General features: G+C 46.8%; 1 protein-coding gene across 6 annotated transcripts in view; it reads left to right on the forward strand.

Annotated features, from left to right (window-relative positions):
* ANKRD17 (ankyrin repeat domain 17) overlaps positions 1 to 17851 on the forward strand; it is a 405562-nt gene that overhangs the window by 262348 nt on the left and 125363 nt on the right. For all 6 annotated transcript variants that reach the window (XM_063920096.1, XM_063920092.1, XM_063920091.1 and 3 more), the window contains exons 10-14: positions 1748 to 1857; positions 1948 to 2035; positions 13397 to 13524; positions 13799 to 13942; positions 14109 to 14211. In XM_063920096.1, coding sequence (XP_063776166.1) covers positions 1748 to 1857; positions 1948 to 2035; positions 13397 to 13524; positions 13799 to 13942; positions 14109 to 14211 — 573 coding nt within the window. The remainder of the gene's footprint in view (positions 1 to 1747; positions 1858 to 1947; positions 2036 to 13396; positions 13525 to 13798; positions 13943 to 14108; positions 14212 to 17851) is intronic.

Genomic DNA, 17851 nt, shown 5'->3' on the forward strand with positions numbered 1-17851 from the left:
GCTATTGAAACCCGGATCTTAAGGAACAGAGGGATACCGAGAACGGCCATTCTTACAATGATTGCTGCTAGGAAGCCAGTCACAGCCATGCATTATTACAGAATGTGGAAGAAATACAAGGATTGGTGTCTGGAACGGGGGTGGAATTCGACGACTTTCCACTTATCCAGACTTTTACTTTTCCTTCAGGCCAGCCTAGAGTTAGGTCTGCGGCTGGGCTCTCTGAAGGTTCAGGTTTCAGCTCTTTCCATCCTTTTTCAACAGCGGTTAGCATCCTTGCCCGAGGTTCAAACATTTTTTACAGGGGGTTCTGAGGATACAGCCCCTTTTTCGTCCTCCCACTGCGCCAGGGGATTTAAATTTGGTGCTGGACTTTTTGAGATCGCCACTCTTTGAGCCGTTAGCGAGAACAGACCTGAAATATCTCTCCTGGAAGGTAACGTTATTGCTAGCCTTGGCTTCGGCTAGGCGGGTTTCTGAGTTGGGAGCCTTATCGTGTAAGAGCCCCTTTTTGATATTTCATGAGGATAGGGCGGAACTCCGTACAAGAGCGGACTTTCTTCCCAAGGTTGTTTCCGGTTTTCATGTAAACCAACCGATTGTGGTCCCATCTTTCCGGTGTACCGAAGAGGGGGATGTGGCGTTGGATGTTGTCCGAGCTTTACGGATGTACGTACAAGTTACGTCGTCCTTTGGGAAGTCGGACCATTTATTTGTTCTTTATGATGGCCCAAGGAAGGGTTGGCCGGCTTCTAAGCAGTCTCTGTCTCGATGGATAAGACTTGCCATTCGGCAAGCGTATATTTCCTGTGGAAAACAGGTTCTGGTTCAGACGGGTGCTCATACCACCCGGTCAGTGGGTGCCTCATGGGCGGCTGCCAGAGGTGCTTCCACTACTCAACTTTGCAGAGCGACGACGTGGTCCTCAGCCCACACGTTTGCGAAATTTTACAAGTTTGATACCTTTGCGTCCGAAGATTTGGACGTTTTGTTTTACAGGCCTCCGACAGCACTCCCTCCCCGGGAGTTAACTTTGGGACGTCCCCTACTGGATGAAAGAGAAAAGAGGATTTTGGTACTTACCGATAAATCCATTTCTCTGAATCCTCTAGGGGACACTGGACGCCCGCCACGGTGCTGTCGGCCTGCTGTGTTTCTGGTTCTTGTTCAAACAGTTCGTGCAAACAGTGTTGGTTTTTCAGTTAAAGAAGTTTCTTGGATGCTGTTTGATATGTTGTACAGGTCGGTTCCTCGCCATTTGCTATAGTATCATGTCTATTCTCTCAGTCAAATTTTCCAAACTGAGGGAAGAGGGATGTGTAGGGGGAGGAGCTGGATGTGCAGACAATTCTAGTTTTAGATTGTGCCACACCTCCGGTTGCAAGCTTCACACCCCTACTGTCTAAAGAGAGCTCCAGTGTCCCCTAGAGGATTCAGAGAAATGGATTTATCGGTAAGTACCAAAATCCTCTTTTTTAATAACTTTGCGTATTAAACAGCTTGTGTACATTGATCCAGCAGAAAACAAAGATTTCACTATCTTACTCAAAAATTCTGTATTCTGGAATATTTGGATAAGGGATACTCAACCTGTATTAAAAGTAAAATTGTTCTTTCAATTCTTTTTGGGTTGTTTGAGTGCTTTTATCCAGCACTGCTAGGAGTATTCATTCATATTCTCCGTTTGGTTTTGGTTGTTTAACAGTCTCTTCGGTCATGTAAACTGTCAATCATTTCCATCCTGCAGGAGCTAATGTGCATGCAACAACTGCAACAGGTGATACAGCTCTAACGTATGCATGTGAAAATGGGCATACTGATGTGGCAGATGTGCTGCTTCAAGCTGGTGCAGACTTGGTGAGCTAATCATTCCATTTGAAACAAAGTAAAAGGATTCGCTAATGTTCCATAAATCATTCAGGGTTTTTATTTTTGTTTTTGTTTAAGGAACATGAGTCTGAAGGAGGGAGGACCCCTTTAATGAAAGCTGCAAGAGCTGGTCATGTCTGTACTGTTCAGTTCCTCATTAGTAAAGGTATGTATATGTTTACATGGTTGAGATAATCTAATAACATGTTTAGTATGTCATAACAAAAGCGCCTATGACGTTCTTTTTATTCAAACGGGGGCACTGGAACTACCATGGGGTGTAGAGTGTTGTGCAGGTTTTCCGGTACTTTAAAATTTTCCTCCGAAAAACTAAAGCTCCTCCTCCTCTATACTCCTGAAAAACAGATGAACGGGTCAATCCATGTGGAGTGGTCCAGCCCTGGTTGCTTGACCATTTTTTAAATGTTTTATTTTGTGTGTGATGACCCCTGAAAGCTAGTAGTACGAAGCCACCATTACTTTATTTTTATTTCTCTTCATATGAAGGTGGTGGCCATTTTTGTAACGTGGTGTTACATTTTTAACTGTTACGGACATTACGGACATTTGGAGTAAATGCAATATGTCAGCTCAGAAAAGTCATAGAAGGCTGGTATAAAAACCAATATTCCTCTATCATCCACTAAGGGACACTGGAGATCTAGACAGCTGCTGTGTGAAGGATGCAGACCGGAGGTAGCACAATGTAGTAATAATTTTTTTTTATATGTGTGTGTGTATATATATATATATATATATATATATATATATATATATATATATATATATATATACACATACATACATACACACACATACAGCTGGCTCCTCCCCCTTCACGCCCCCTCCCCCATCCCTCCAGTTTGAAAAATTGTGCTTGGAGGTAGAAGCACAGGAAAGGAGCTCTTATGCCATAAAGAGGATTTTTTTCCTAAAAAATTTCTGTGGGCATATCCAACCTAGCTAAAAGGAGGGTGAAGGCTCCCACAATTTTACTTATCAGTATAAGTGACACAAGGATCCAGGTGGAAGGAATCAGCATCTCACTCAGAAGATCTGAAGGAGTCAGAGCAGTGAGTAACTGGGCAGGGGGCAGGCGTAGTGGGCAGCAAGGCAGCTTAATCCCCCTAACAAGCACAAGTGGTTTATTCTCCCCGCGGGTAGCGTTAGTTAAGGCACCGCCGAGAGGAGCGGCGGTCACATATGGAGACCCGGCGGCAGGGCGGCGCCTGGAGCCAGATGGAGTGCTCCGGAGCCGCGGTCAGAGCGCATCCAGCGGGGGGACCGCAGATCGTGACTACAAGCCGGATAGATGCTCTGGTGACAGGTGGAAGGCGCGCTGATAACAGAGCAAGAGAGCCTCTGAGGTAATCTGTTTTGGGTCATCTGTTTTGGGGCGTCTCCCAGTGGGCGCGCAGGATGTTAGGAGCTTAATCTCAGCACTGTAAAATTAACGGGCTGCGAGGTGACTGAAAAAAATTCTGTTGTGGACATTTTGTTTTTCCTGTCAGGCGCGCAGTTCGAGCTGGCAATCCTCCCTGAGAGGGAAAGACATGTTAGGAGTTCTGTCACAGAGGGTACTGCAGCCGTGTTAATATTTTCCTGCATGTACGAGGGTTATTATCCGCTACTGGTGCTGGCTTTGGTATTAGAGAGATTTTTAGTTGCTCTACTGCAGAGATCTTTCTGAAGTAAAGTAATTAAAGAGTATATCGTTTTCCAAAGGACACTGCTGACAGGTCCTGCGGAGGAGGAGCAACAAAATTTCTCAACCTGGTCATCTCAAGCTGTTTCAGCAGTTGTACACCGCTTCGGGGGCCATATTACGTTTATGGTAGAATCCATGAAAGACCTGGGTTCCATGGCTGCGGGAATCTCTTCCATGTCAGTTTCAATTCGTCGGGGACTGTGGCTGCACCAGTGGTCGGCCGACGCGGAATCCAGGAGCAGTGTGGAGTACCTACAGGTCAGGCTCTCTTTGGGGAAGCTTTGGATGCGTGGATATCCACGGCTACAGCGGGTAAGTCTCCGTTTCTTCTCTGAAGAAATCCTTCTCTTAATCAGCATCACAGTCCTTTCGGCCTAGAAAGGCTTAACTGTCCAATACCTTCTTTAGGGGATGCTGCAGGTTCCCAGGAACAAAAGCCTGTTTCAAGTACGCCAAAGTCCTCCACATGACGGTGGACCGCGCGGCCTGGAGGTGGGGCCAGTGGGAGCGAGACTCGGACAGTTCAGTCACGCCTGGGTATCGTTGTGCCTGAATCCCTGGGTGATAGATATTGTGTCCCAGGGATACAGGCTTGAATTTCATAATCTCCCTTCTCACCGATTTTTCAAATCAGACTTGCCAGTTCTACTGGCAGACAGAACTGTCCTACAAGAGGCTGTCCAGAAGTTGGTGGAGGCACATGTCATTGTGCCAGTTCCTCCTCATTTGCAAACCACAGGTTACTATTCAAACCTTTTCGTGGTACCAAAACCAGATGGTTCAGTCAGGCCCTTTCTGAACCTAAAATCACTGAACCCCTTTCTAAAGGAGTTCAAGTTCAAAATGGAGTCTCTCAGGGCGGTGATATCAGGTTTGGAAGAGGGGGAATTCCTGGTATCCCTGGATATCAAGGATGTGTACCTCCACATTCCGATTTGGCTGCCGCATCATGCTTATCTCCGTTTTGCATTACTTAACTGTCATTTCCAGTTCCATGCCCTGCCATTCGGCCTCTTAACAGCACTGAGGGTGTTATCCAAGGTGATGGCAGAGATGATGATTCTCCTCCGCAAACGGGGTGAACATCATTCCATATCAGGACGATCTGCTGATAAAGGCATTGTCCAAAGAGAAGCTGTTGCAGACCATTGTTCTCACAACACACCTACTCAGACTCCACGGTTGGATTCAGAACCTTCCAAAATCACATTTGGAACCAATCCAGAGGTTGCCTTTTCTGAGGATGATCCTCGACACAGAAGTGCAGAAGGTGTTTCTTCCGCAGGAAAAGGCGTTGGTGATACAAACAATGGTCCGGGATATCCTGAAGCCAGCCTAGGTGTCTGTTCATCAATGCATTCGCCTTTTGGGAAAGATGGTGGCCTCTTATGAGGCTCTCCAGTACGGGAGGTTCCATGCTCGGGCCTTCCAACTGGATCTCCTAGACAAGTGGTCAGGAACTCATCTCCACATGCACCAGAGAATTTGTCTGTCGCCAAAGGCCAGGATTTTACTCCTCTGGTGGCTCCAATTGCCACACCTTCTGGAGGGCCGCAGGTTCGGGATTCAGGACTGGGTCCTTCTAATTACGGATGCGAGCCTTCGGGGCTGGGGCGCAGTCACTCAAGGGGAAACCTTCCAAGGAAGGTGGTCAAGTCTGGAAGCCAGCCTGCCGATCAACCTCCTGGAACTAAGAGCCATCTACAACGGCGGCCCATCTTCTAAGAGATCGGGCCATTCAAGTACAGTCGGACAATGTAACGATATTAGCTTACATAAACCGACAGGGCGGAACGAAGAGCAGAGCTGCAATGTCAGAGGTGAAGAGAATCATCTTCTGGTTAGAAAGACACGCGTTGGTGCTCTCGGCAATCTTCATTCCGGGAGTGGTCAACTGGGAAGCAGACTTCCTCAGCAGACACGATCTCCATCCAGGCAAGTGGGGTCTTCATCCGGAGGTGTTCAAGGAAATAATATACCTTTGGGAGTTACCCCAAATAGATATGATGGCCTCTCGTCTCAACAAGAAGCTTCAACGCTTTTGTTCCAGGTCGCGAGGGACCCACAAGCAGTGGCTGTGGACGCCTTGGTGTCTCCGTGGGTGTTCTAGTCGGTGTACGAGTTTCCACCACTTCCACTCATTCCAAGAGTTCTAAAGCTCGTAAGGAGAACAAGAGTTCAAGCGATCATCATTGCTACAGACTGGCCAAGGCGGGCTTGGTACGCGGACCTTCTGACTCTCATGATGGAAGGGCTGAGGCCTCTTCGGGGAGGACCTGCTGCAGCAGGGGCCGTTCGCCTATCAAGACTTACCGTGGCTAAGTTTGACGGCATGGAAGTTGAGCGCCTGATACTTGATCGGAAGGGCATTCCGAAGAAGGTCATTCCTACCCTGATGCAGGCTAGGAAAGGGGTAACGTCTAAGTATTACCATCGTATTTGGAAGAAATATGTCTCTTGGTGCGAGTTCAAGAAGTTTTCTACGGTGGAGTTTAAACTGGGATGTTTCCTCCTTGTCTTGCAAGCAGGTGTGGATATGGGCCTGAGGTTGGGATCTGTGGAGGTCCAGATTTCAGCCCTGTCCATTTTCTTCCAGAAACAATTGGCTTCCCTCCCTGAGGTTCAGACCTTTTTGAAGGGAGTACTGCACATTCAACCTCCCTTTGTACTGCATACGGTGCCTTGGAATCTTAACGTGGTGTTGCAGTTCCTCCAGTCGGACTGGTTTGAGCCTCTACAGGAGGTTGAGGACAAATTTCTTACATGGAAGACTGTCACGTTGTTGGCTTTAGCTTCTGCTAGACATGTGTCAGAAGTGGGGGCTTTGTCCTTTAAAAGCCCTTACTTGATATTCCACGAAGATAAAGCTGAGCAGTTTCTTCCAAAGGTTCCAAACACGTCAGCAGTTTCTTCCAAAGGTTGTGTCGGCATTTCATATCAACCAACCTATTGTGGTGCCAGTGGCTACTGTCTCGTCAATTTCGTCAAAGTCCTTGGATGTTGTGAGGGCTTTGAAAATCTATGCGAAGAGTACTGCTCGTCACAGCAAATCGGACTGTTTGTCCTATATCATCCCAAGAAAATTGGGTGTCCTGCTTCAAAGCAGACTATATCTCGCTGCATTAGGTTCACTATCCAGCATGCTTATTCTACGGCAGGATTGCCGTGTCCATAATCTGTTAAGGCCCACTCTACTCGTAAGGTGGTTGTCTTCCTGGGCGGCTTCCCGGGGTGTCTCGGCGGTACAACTCTGCCGAGCAGCTATTTGGTCTGGGTCGAACACGTTTGCCAAGTTTTACAAGTTCGATACTTTGGCATCTGATGACCTCAAGTTTGGTGAAGCAGTGTTGTAGGAGCCTCCGCGCTCTCTCTCCCGTTCTGGGAGCATTGGTACATCCCCATGGTACTAATGTGGACCCCAGCATCCTCTAGGACGTAAGAGAAAATAGGATTTTGGTTACCTACCGGTAAATCCTTTTTTCGTAGTCTGTAGAGGATGCTGGGTGCTCGCCCAGCGCTTAGTTTTCCTGCAACAGTTATTTGGTTCAGTACAACTTTGTTTAGTTAAGTACTGCATTGTTACTTGGTAAGTAATGTTTCAGCAGTTGCCGAGTTTTTCAAGCTAGTTAGCTTGAGGTGTCTTGTATGTATGTGTGAGCTGGTATGAATCTCGCCACTATTTGTGTTAAATCCTTCTCTCGAAGAGGTCAGTCTCCTCGGGCACAGTTTCTAGACTGATTCTGGTAAGAGGGGCATAGAGGGAGGAGCCAGCCCACACTCTCAAACTCTTAAAGTGCCAATGGCTCCTGGTGGACCCGTCTATACCCATGGTACTAATGTGGACCCCAGCATCCTCTACGGACTACGAGAAAAGGATTTACAGGTAGGTAATCAAAATCCTATTTTCTCGTAGTCCGCAAGGGATACTGGGGTCTTAGTACGATGGGGTATAGATGGGGACCAAAGGACCCGGTACACTTTAAATTTCTTCAACGGGGTGTGCTGGCTCCTCCCATCTATGCTTCCTCCTACAGCCAGTATAGGTAAAACTTTGCCCGAAGGAAAATGAACATACTTGAGAGAAGGAACATAACAGTGAGTGGTGAGATTCATACACTAGCACACCACTAACATAAAATGACCAGCAACTCAACAGTTAACCTTTATGAAAGAAAAACCTGCAGAAAAGTCAACGCACTGAGGCGGGCACACAGTATCCCTTATGGACTATGAGAAAAGGATTTACGGTAATTATTAAAATCCTATTTTCTCTAGCATCCATAAGGGATACTGGGGTCTCAGTACAATGGTGATGTCCCAAAGCTTCCATAACGGGCTGGAGAGTGCGGAGACATCTGCAGCACCGTCTGCCCAAACTGAGTATCCTCTTTGGCCAGGGTATCAAACTTGTAGAACTTCACAAAGGTGTTCTTCCCCGACCACGTAGCAGCTCGGCATAGTTGCATGGCCTAGACACCACGGGCAGCCGCCCAGGAAGACCCCACTGATCTTATAGAGTGGTCCTTTAGAAACTTAGGAACAGGTAAGGCTGCCGACACATAGGCCTGTTGGATAGTAAGCCTAATCAAACGAGCAACTGACTGCTTTGAAGCAGGGCAACCCTTTTTCTGAGCATCATATAGCTCAAACAAGGAATCCGTCTTTATGATCTGAACCGTCCTCTTGATATAGATCTTCAAGGCTCGCACAGCATCCAATGCCTCCGGAAGAGCAGAAGTGCCAGTACCTGACGGAACCACAATAGGTTGATTTAAGTGGAACGTAGAGACTACCTTTGGCAGGAACTGCTGCCTAGTCATGAGCTCCGCTTTGTCCTCGTAAAAGACCAAGTAGGGACTTTCACACGATAAGGCCACCAATTCTGAGACACGCCTAGTAGAAGCCCACTGAGGCCAATCCGTGGCAATCAGAATTGCCTGGGCTCTTTGATTCCTGATTCGCTTTAGCACCCGTGGGATCAACTGAATCGGAGGAAACATGTAGACTAGCCGGTAAGGCCAAGGCGACGTCAGTGCATCTACTGCCCTCGTCTGAGGGTCCCTTGTTCGTGAGCAATACCAGCGAAGCTTCTTGTTGAGTCGAGAAGCCATCATGTCTATTTGTGGGCAGCCCCACCGGTCGATCTGCTGAATCACCTGATGATGGAGCCCTCACTCTCCGAGGTGGAGGCCGTTACGACTCAGGAAGTCCGTTTCCCATTTGTCCACTCCCAAAATGAAGATTGTGGACATTGCTCTTGCATTTCTTTCTGCCCAGAGAAGTATCTTTGACACTTCTCGCATGCAAGCCCTGCTTTTTGTCCCTTGTTGAATTATGTACACCACCGCCGTGGCGTTGTCCAACTGAGCTTGGGTCGCGTAATCCCTGAGTAGATGAGAGGCCTGAAGCAGAGCATTGTAGATTGCCCAAAGTTCCAGAATGTTGATCAGAAGTAGGGCTTCGTGGGCTGACCACCTGCCCTGGAACTGAGCCCCCTGGGTGACAGCTCCCCATCCTCACAGGCTCGCATCTGTCGTGAGGAGGATCCAATCCTGAATCCCGGAACTTCGACCTTCCAGTAGGTTTGAGGACTGTAGCCATCACAAGAGGGAAATCCTGGCCTGAGGTTACGGCCGTATTATCCAGTGCATTTGAAGATGTGATCCGGACCACTTGCTCAGGAGATCAAATTGAAATGTTCTTGCTTGAAACCTTCCATACTGGATCTCCTCGTATGAGGTTACCATTTCCCCAACAATCTTATGCAAAGATGGTTGGATACTCGAGCAGGTCAGAGCACCATGAGGACCATCTCCTAAAGTGTTCTCGCTTTGTCCTCAGGGAGGAACACCACCTGGGCCACAGTATCCAGTAACATCCCCAGGAACAGGAGCCGTTGAGTTGGCTCCAGGTGGGACTTCTGTAAATTGAGAATCCACCCATCATCTCCGCCATAACCTTTGTGAACACCCTCGGAGCTGCGGACAGGCCAAAGGGTAGCGCCTGGAACTGGTAGTGATCGTTCAGCAGGCCAAACCGCAGGTAAGCCTGGTGAGGTGGCCAAATCGGTATATGGATATAGGCGTCCTTTATATCCAGCGAGACCATGAACTCCTGTTCTTCCAGACCCACAATCACTGCTCGTAAGAATTACATCTTGAACTTGAAAACCTTTAGGTAAGGGTTCAAGGATTTTAGATTCAGAATGGGCCTTACCGAACCGTCCTGTTTCTGTACCACGAACAGGTTGGCGTAGTAACCCTTCTTTCCCTGTTGTTGTAGTGGCACTGGAACAATGATTTGGGACTGGACCAACTTGAGGATGGCCTGTAGCAACGTAATACGCGTATCCTCCAAAGCTGGTAAGCTTGATTTGAAAAATCGTTGGGGAGGAGCGCTGTCAAACTCCAGCTTGTAGCCCTGAGAAATGAGGTCCTTGACCCAAGCATCCTGGCATGACTTTCCCAGATGCGGCCGAAGTGATGCAGTCGAGCTCCCACCTCTAGATCCCCTCGGGGTGGGTGGGCACCGTCATGCTGAGGCCTTAGTGGAAGCTGAACTGGTGCTCTGTTCCTGAGAACCTGCGGCTGCTGGTTTTCTTGCCTTACCTCTGGTGCCTCTAGTAGCCTTGGAGGCACCTCTGGCTCTAGATCTAAATTTGTTAGTCCGAAAGGACTGGGCAAACGGCCCCGGGTAGGAACGCCTAGCCTGCGGGACCCCAAAGGGGAGAAACGTGCAGTAACCTTAGAAATCCACGTATCAAACTCAACCCTGAACAGCCACTCCCCTGAGAAGGGGGGAGACTCCACACTACGCTTGGAATCTGCATCCGCTATCCACTGACGCAGCCATAGGGCTCTCTCATTGTAGTAACCAGGGGCATATCTCCTCCTGAATTTGAGTCGCCCCTGTATGAATGGCATGTGTCATCCAGCAACCCTCTATCACAGGTCTTGGTGATACGCCAGCCACTGTGTAAATAAACTTTATTGTAGTTTCTATTTTTCTATCCCCGGGGTCCTTTAATGTAAGGAGCCTGGAGATGGCAGTACCACCTTTTTTGACAGGCGAGAGACTGATAAGTCCACGGCTGGGGGATCTTCCCAATTTTTCCTACCTTCTGGGGCAAATGGGAAAGTGTGCAAAACCCGTGTTGTCACCTATTTTTTATCAGGATCTTTCCACGCTTGCTTAAACATGTCATCTAGTTACGGAGAATCGGGGAAAGCGACACTGAGTTTTTCCTGTGCTGAGAAAAACGACTGCGATGCTGCAGCATCTTCTAAATGGTTTTTTTACACATCCCCGATAGCCAGTATGAGGAGCTCAATACCCTGTGCAGCAGTTGAATCCTCCGTAATAGGATCTAATTCCGCCCCCACCTCTTCCTCAGAATCTGAGAGTAAATCAGGCAGCCCATATTTGTGGCCCTGAACTAGGGAGGGGGGGTTGTTTAACATCTGCCTTTGCAGCTAGGCCTGCTGCAGCTGTTGAATCTTCTGAGTACTAGCAGTGAGCTGGGATGACATATCTGCCATCATAGTTTTTATGGCACCAAGCCAGGGATGGCTTCTGACCCTCCCCCCCGAGCCTCCTCTCTTACCTGGGAGGACTGACTGCATTGTACACAGTATAGGGAACCAGTCATAGAGGGAGAGAATCTGGTGTGACATACACTGCATAATTGGTGTTTGACCATGTTTACAGTAGAAAACACACACACACACACACACACACACACACACACTTATTACAATAACAAGCCTGCCTTACTGTATATGAGGAGGAGACACAGAATGAGAGAGGGACAGCACACCCAAGCTTGTCAGGCCCAGTGAAACTGCAAGCTGTATCTTTGCATATATTACAGTGAAACACCGGAATTATTGTCCTTTTCAGGATACTATATAGTGTACAATAGCAGCTCTCCACCTTATTTACACCCCTGTACCAGTTTCCTTCGAGTCTGGAGGAGCTGTGTGTCTTTGCTGCTGCAGCTGGATGCAGAGGAAGGCACCAAAACGCTGCTGGTCCTGCTCTGAGGAAGCCCCGCCCCCTGTAATGGCGCCGGAGCGAAGTAGTTATTTATACTGGCGATGTCTTCAATACAGTGTAAAACATCACATAAATGCTAATTTTCACTACCACTGCCAGTGTACAAAAGAGTGGCAATAGCGGATCCCCCCAGGAAGGGTTCTGTATGCCACCCCTGTGTTGCGCCGCTCCATGGACCGGAGGAACCCCCTAGCGGGTCCCCTGGTTTGTACTCGCCACTATTCTCACCTTCAGGCTATGTTAGGGGTTTGCGGCGTGCTGCGATTCGGCACAATGCCCTACGGTACCAACAACCTATCGGGGCGGTGGTCCTGCAGCAGGGAAGCGGCTCTGACGCCTTAAGAGACCGGTAACTGCCGCCTTCCCACTAACTCCCACGGTGCAGGTATACTGTTGCCCAAACAGTATACCGAAAATAAAGTTTAAAATAAACTGGGGAAAAAAATCCTCTTGAGTTCCAGAGTATGCATCCTCTCCTGAGGGCACATTTTTCTAAACTGGCTGTAGGACGGGGCATAGAGGGGAGGAGCCAGCACACTCAGTTGAAAAAATTGAAAGTGCACCGGCTCCTTTGGACCGCATCTATACCCCCATTGTACTAAGACCCCAGTATCCCTTATGGATGCTAGAGAATTAATGTTTTGCATGCGACCTTACTAAATAATACTCTGCCCTCCCTTCACCTTAGCGTGCTTTGGGAAATCCCACATGTAAGTTCCGCTGTGTTCCCCAGGTAGAGGCAAGAAAAAATTGGACTTTTATTTTCACCGTAGTTGTAGCAATCACTAGTTGATCAGCATGTCCACACGCTGGCAAAATCATGGTCTCTGGGGCTACAGTATATACTTTTCTGCAGGCTTTGGGTAAATTTTTTTTAAAGCAGTACTAACATTAAGTATAATGCTTTCCACTTTGCTAGTCACACTTTCACCTTAAACCCGTGAGAAGCGTAAATCTAACCCCAAGAGTATAGAGACGGTGATTCTGCAGCAGTTTATATAGGCCGAAACTGTAAGTATAGCTCCTAGACTGATGGACATATGTATTCCTAACACATTACATATCTGTATGACTATACAAAGAGTTTTTGCTGTGTAAATAACTTGTGCACAGGCCTTGTTGCATTTTCATTAATTCTGCCATTATACACATAAGAAATGGTCATCCTAAACCATGATTCATTCACATTCTGCCATTGTTTCTATTGGAATAGTTTTCATAATACTATAACCAATTAAATGCTCTTCACTACAAACCGTACATGTTCTATGAACAGCTGCATAACTTATATTGAGGTGTAGTATGGTATGCCGGTGGCCGGGTTCCCGACGACCAGCATACCGGCGCCGGGAGCCCGACCGCCGGCATACAGACAGCGTGTCGAGCGCAAATGAGCCCCTTGTGGGCTCGCTGCGGGCACCGTGCCACGCTATTTTATTCTCCCTCCAGGGGGGTCGTAAAAAAAGTTTGGTATGCCGGCTGTCGGGATTCCGACGCCGGTATACTATGCGCCGGGATCCCGACAGTCGGCATACTGAAGACCACCCCTTGTATTGTTTATAGTGCGGACTGTGTCAGTTTAATGTTATATAAAAATTGTAATTCATGAAGTAACTTTTGTAGAAGCTTGTGAGTAATGAACCTCTGATTTATTTTGTTCACTTATCTTTCTAATCTTCTGTTACATCCTCCCTTGTACATTTTTATTCTGGATTCAATACATTTATGAAAGTTAATTATTTTTTTTATTTTATTTTTTTGTAGGTGCAAATGTAAATCGCACAACACTGAACAATGACCACACCGTGCTTTCTCTTGCTTGTGCCGGAGGACATCTGGCCGTGGTAGAGTTGCTTTTGGCTCATGGAGCTGATCCTACGCACAGGTTAAAGGTATATCGCCCATCTCTCCCACTTTATGATAGTTAAAGTTGATACTTGGTTTATTAAGGCTATATCAAACAAATGATTTAACGATGATTAGTGTTTTCACATAATATTTCACCTAATTTGGTGAAGTAGTGTACCTGACACTGTCTACCTTTTTTGTTCCGCTTTTAAAAAAAAAAAAAGTATCCAGAATTATGAAACTGTAGCTTACACACTTGAAATAAGAGGCTTTCTTTTTTCAAACTGAGTTTTTGTATTTTTTTTTTTCTTTGTACAGGATGGTTCCACAATGCTAATTGAGGCTGCTAAAGGAGGTCACACTAGTGTGGTTTGCTACCTTTTGGATTACCCCAATAACCTCCTCTCTGCTCCCCCGCCTGATGTTACACAGTTCACCCCTCCATCCCATGACCTGAATCGGGTAATCTATTATTGAATAAGCTATGCTGATTGGTTGTGTGTGTGTAGATGTTTTATTTTAGCATTCTGACTTTCATATGGGTGGTTATTTGTAGGCTGACTATAAACTAAAGCCCAGTGCTAAATGAAATGTAAGTAATGAGTCTTTTTTTTTTTTTTTTTTTTAGGCTCCTCGGGTACCAATGCAGGCACTGCCAATGGTCGTCCCACCCCAGGAACCAGATAAACCCCCTGCAAATGTTGCTACGAACCTTCCCATCAGAACTAAAGGTTAGTTCCTGCTTTCTAGGCTTTATTGTGCTGCTTTGCAGTGACCTTAAATCTAGCAACCTTTGCTGTTCTTTCTTAAAAGCACCTTTACAAATTATCATATTTGCTAGTGAATTTTTCAGTGTGGCTCTTTTGCTGCCCCCATCTGTACTGTTAGTAACCGTTAAGTGATAAGACAGTCCCCAGAATTAATTTTCTTTCCTGTTTGGAACAAATGAAAGTGATAATGGAGAAAATCTTCTTTCTGAATGAATCCATGGGGGGGACTGAGTCGGTACATAGGAATATAGAAGTGGTGCAGTCAGCCACTGAATTCAAATAATGGGGGACATTCAAATTTGTGAAGTCTGTTGGGTGTCTGTTTTTTCCTGTCTATTAGTTAGGAAAAAACAAACACCCAACTGAATTTTAAACATTTGAATTCCCCCCAATGTGTTCATCTGTAAAGCTGTGGTGTAAACAAATTACATCCAACTCTATAGAAAGTTATGTAGCATTTTCTCAGTAAGTATTGTATTTACATGTGCTCCCACCCTGCTTGGGAAAACAATTTAACATTTCCTTATAAATCTGAATTTGGTCGTGTCCCCTATTCTTATACTGGTGAAGCAAACGTTTTTTAAGGCGGTTAGGAGGAAGTGAAGATATATAGTATCTGGGAGATGAAAATAATGAATTGCAATTTACAGGCTTGAACAGTATTTCCAGCTTCTTAGAACTTGGGAAATGTTAGAATTGTGTAATGTTTGTCCTCTTTCTGAAAGTAATTGTATTTCAATTGTTTGTAGTGTCCATTCTGTGCTTTGAATGCATTCAAGCTGCAGCTTTGTTTTTACCTTTTTAATAATGGGATGTTAACCACCTCATAGAAAATAAATTACTTTTGTCAGTCACTTTTTTCTTTTTCCTCCTCACCCTTCTGTAATTCTAGTACTGTACTAGTTACAGTGTATGGTCTTCCTTGTATGCCTCAGCAATGTGTTTCTAATACTCATTCCTTTTTCAGGTCTCTTTGACCTTCCAGTGTGTGCCATTATGTTCCTTTTACTGTAATATGTGCACTGACTCTAGGTGGTGGTTTTCTAGTTTCCACTTCTCTTACATAAGCAATACCAGCTTCATTACACTTTCATGTTCATTTCTCTATCGTCCTAGTGGATGCTGGGGTTCCTGAAAGGACCATGGGGAATAGCGGCTCCGCAGGAGACAGGGCACAAAAAGTAAAGCTTTAGGATCAGGTGGTGTGCACTGGCTCCTCCCCCTATGACCCCCCTCCAAGCCTCAGTTAGATTTTTGTGCCCGGCCGAGAAGGGTGCAATCTAGGTGGCTCTCCTAAAGAGCTGCTTAGAAAAGTTTAGCTTAGGTTTTTTATTTTACAGTGAGTCCTGCTGGCAACAGGATCACTGCAACGAGGGACTTAGGGGAGAAGAAGTGAACTCACCTGCGTGCAGGATGGATTGGCTTCTTTGGCTACTGGACATTAGCTCCAGAGGGACGATCACAGGTACAGCCTGGATGGTCACCGGAGCCTCGCCGCCGGCCCCCTTGCAGATGCTGAAACAAGAAGAAGGTCCAGAATCGGCGGCATGAAGACTCCTCAGTCTTCTTAAGGTAGCGCACAGCACTGCAGCTGTGCGCCATTTCCTCTCAGCACACTTCACACGGCAGTCACTGAGGGTGCAGGGCGCTGGGAGGGGGGCGCCCTGGGAGGCAATGAAAACCTATTTTTGGCTAAAAATACCTCACATATAGCCTCCGGGGGCTATATGGAGATATTTAACCCCTGCCAGAATCCGTTAAGAGCGGGAGACGAGGCCGCCGAAAAAGGGGCGGGGCCTATCTCCTCAGCACACAGCGCCATTTTCCCTCACAGAAAGGCTGGAGGGAAGGCTCCCAGGCTCTCCCCTGCACTGCACTACAGAAACAGGGTTAAAACAGAGAGGGGGGGCACTAATTTGGCGTTAGAAATATATAAAAAAGATGCTATAAGGGAAAACACTTATATAAGGTTGTCCCTATATAATTATAGCGTTTTTGGTGTGTGCTGGCAAACTCTCCCTCTGTCTCTCCGAAGGGCTAGTATGTCCTGTCCTCTATCAGAGCATTCCCTGTGTGTGTGCTGTGTGTCGGTACGTGTGTGTCGACATGTATGAGGACGATGTTGGTGAGGAGGCGGAGAAATTGCCTGTAATGGTGATGTCACTCTCTAGGGAGTCGACACCGGAATGGATGGCTTATTTAGGGAATTACGTGATAATGTCAACACGCGGCAAGTTCGGTTGACGACATGAGACGGCCGACAAACAATTAGTACCGGTCCAGACGTCTCAAAAACACCGTCAGGGGTTTTAAAACGCCCGTTTACTTTAGTCGGTCGACACAGACAGGGACACTGAATCCAGTGTCGACGGTGAATAAACAAACGTATTCCTTATTAGGGCCACACGTTAAGGGCAATGAAGGAGGTGTTACATATTTCTGATACTACAAGTACCACAAAAGAGGGTATTATGTGGGATGTGAAAAAACTACCGTAGTTTTTCCTGAATCAGATAAATTAAATGAAGTGTGTGATGATGCGTGGGTTCCCCCCGATAGAAAATATGGGCGGTATACCCTTTCCCGCCAGAAGTTAGGGCGCGTTGGGAAACACCCCTTAGGGTGGATAAGGCGCTCACACGCTTATCAGAACAAGTGGCGGTACCGTCTATAGATAGGGCCGTCCTCAAGGAGCCAGCTGACAGGAGGCTGGAAAATATCATAAAAAGTATATACACACATACTGGTGTTATACTGCGACCAGCGATCGCCTCAGCCTGGATGTGCAGAGCTGGGGTGGCTTGGTCGGATTCCCTGACTAAAAATATTGATACCCTTGACAGGGACAGTATTTTATTGACTATAGAGCATTTAAAGGATGCATTTCTATATATGCGAGATGCACAGAGGGATATTTGCACTCTGGCATCAAGAGTAAGTGCGATGTCCATATCTGCCAGAAGATGTTTATGGACACGACAGTGGTCAGGTGATGCAGATTCCAAACGGCACAAAGGTGTATTGCCGTATAAAGGAAGAGGAGTTATTTGGGGTCGGTCCATCGGACCTGGTGGCCACGGCAACTGCTGGAAAATCCACCGTTTTTACCCTAAGTCACATCTCTGCAGAAAAAGACACCGTCTTTTCAGCTTCAGTCCTTTCGTCCCTATAAGAGTCATATCTGCCCAGGGATAGAGGAAAGGGAAGAAGACTGCAGCAGGCAGCCCATTCCCAGGAACAGAAGCGTTCCACCGCTTCTGACAAGCTCTCAGCAGGACGCTGAGACCGTACAGGACCCCTGGATCCTACAAGTAGTATCCCAGGGGTACAGATTGGAATGTCGAGACGTTTCCCCTGCGCAGGCTCCTGAAGTCTGCTTTACCAAGGTCTCCCTCCGACAAGGAGGCAGTATGGGAAACAATTCACGAGCTGTATTCCCAGCAGGTGATAATTAAATTACCCCTCCTACAACAAGAAAAGGGGTATTATTCCACACTATATTGTGGTACTGAAGCCAGAAGGCTAGGTGAGACCTATTCTAAATCTAAAAAAAAAAAAAAATTTGAACACTTACAAAGGTTCAAATCAAGATGGAGTCACT

Source organism: Pseudophryne corroboree, chromosome 1 (genome assembly GCF_028390025.1).
Source record: "Pseudophryne corroboree isolate aPseCor3 chromosome 1, aPseCor3.hap2, whole genome shotgun sequence".
Lineage (NCBI taxonomy): Eukaryota > Metazoa > Chordata > Amphibia > Anura > Myobatrachidae > Pseudophryne > Pseudophryne corroboree.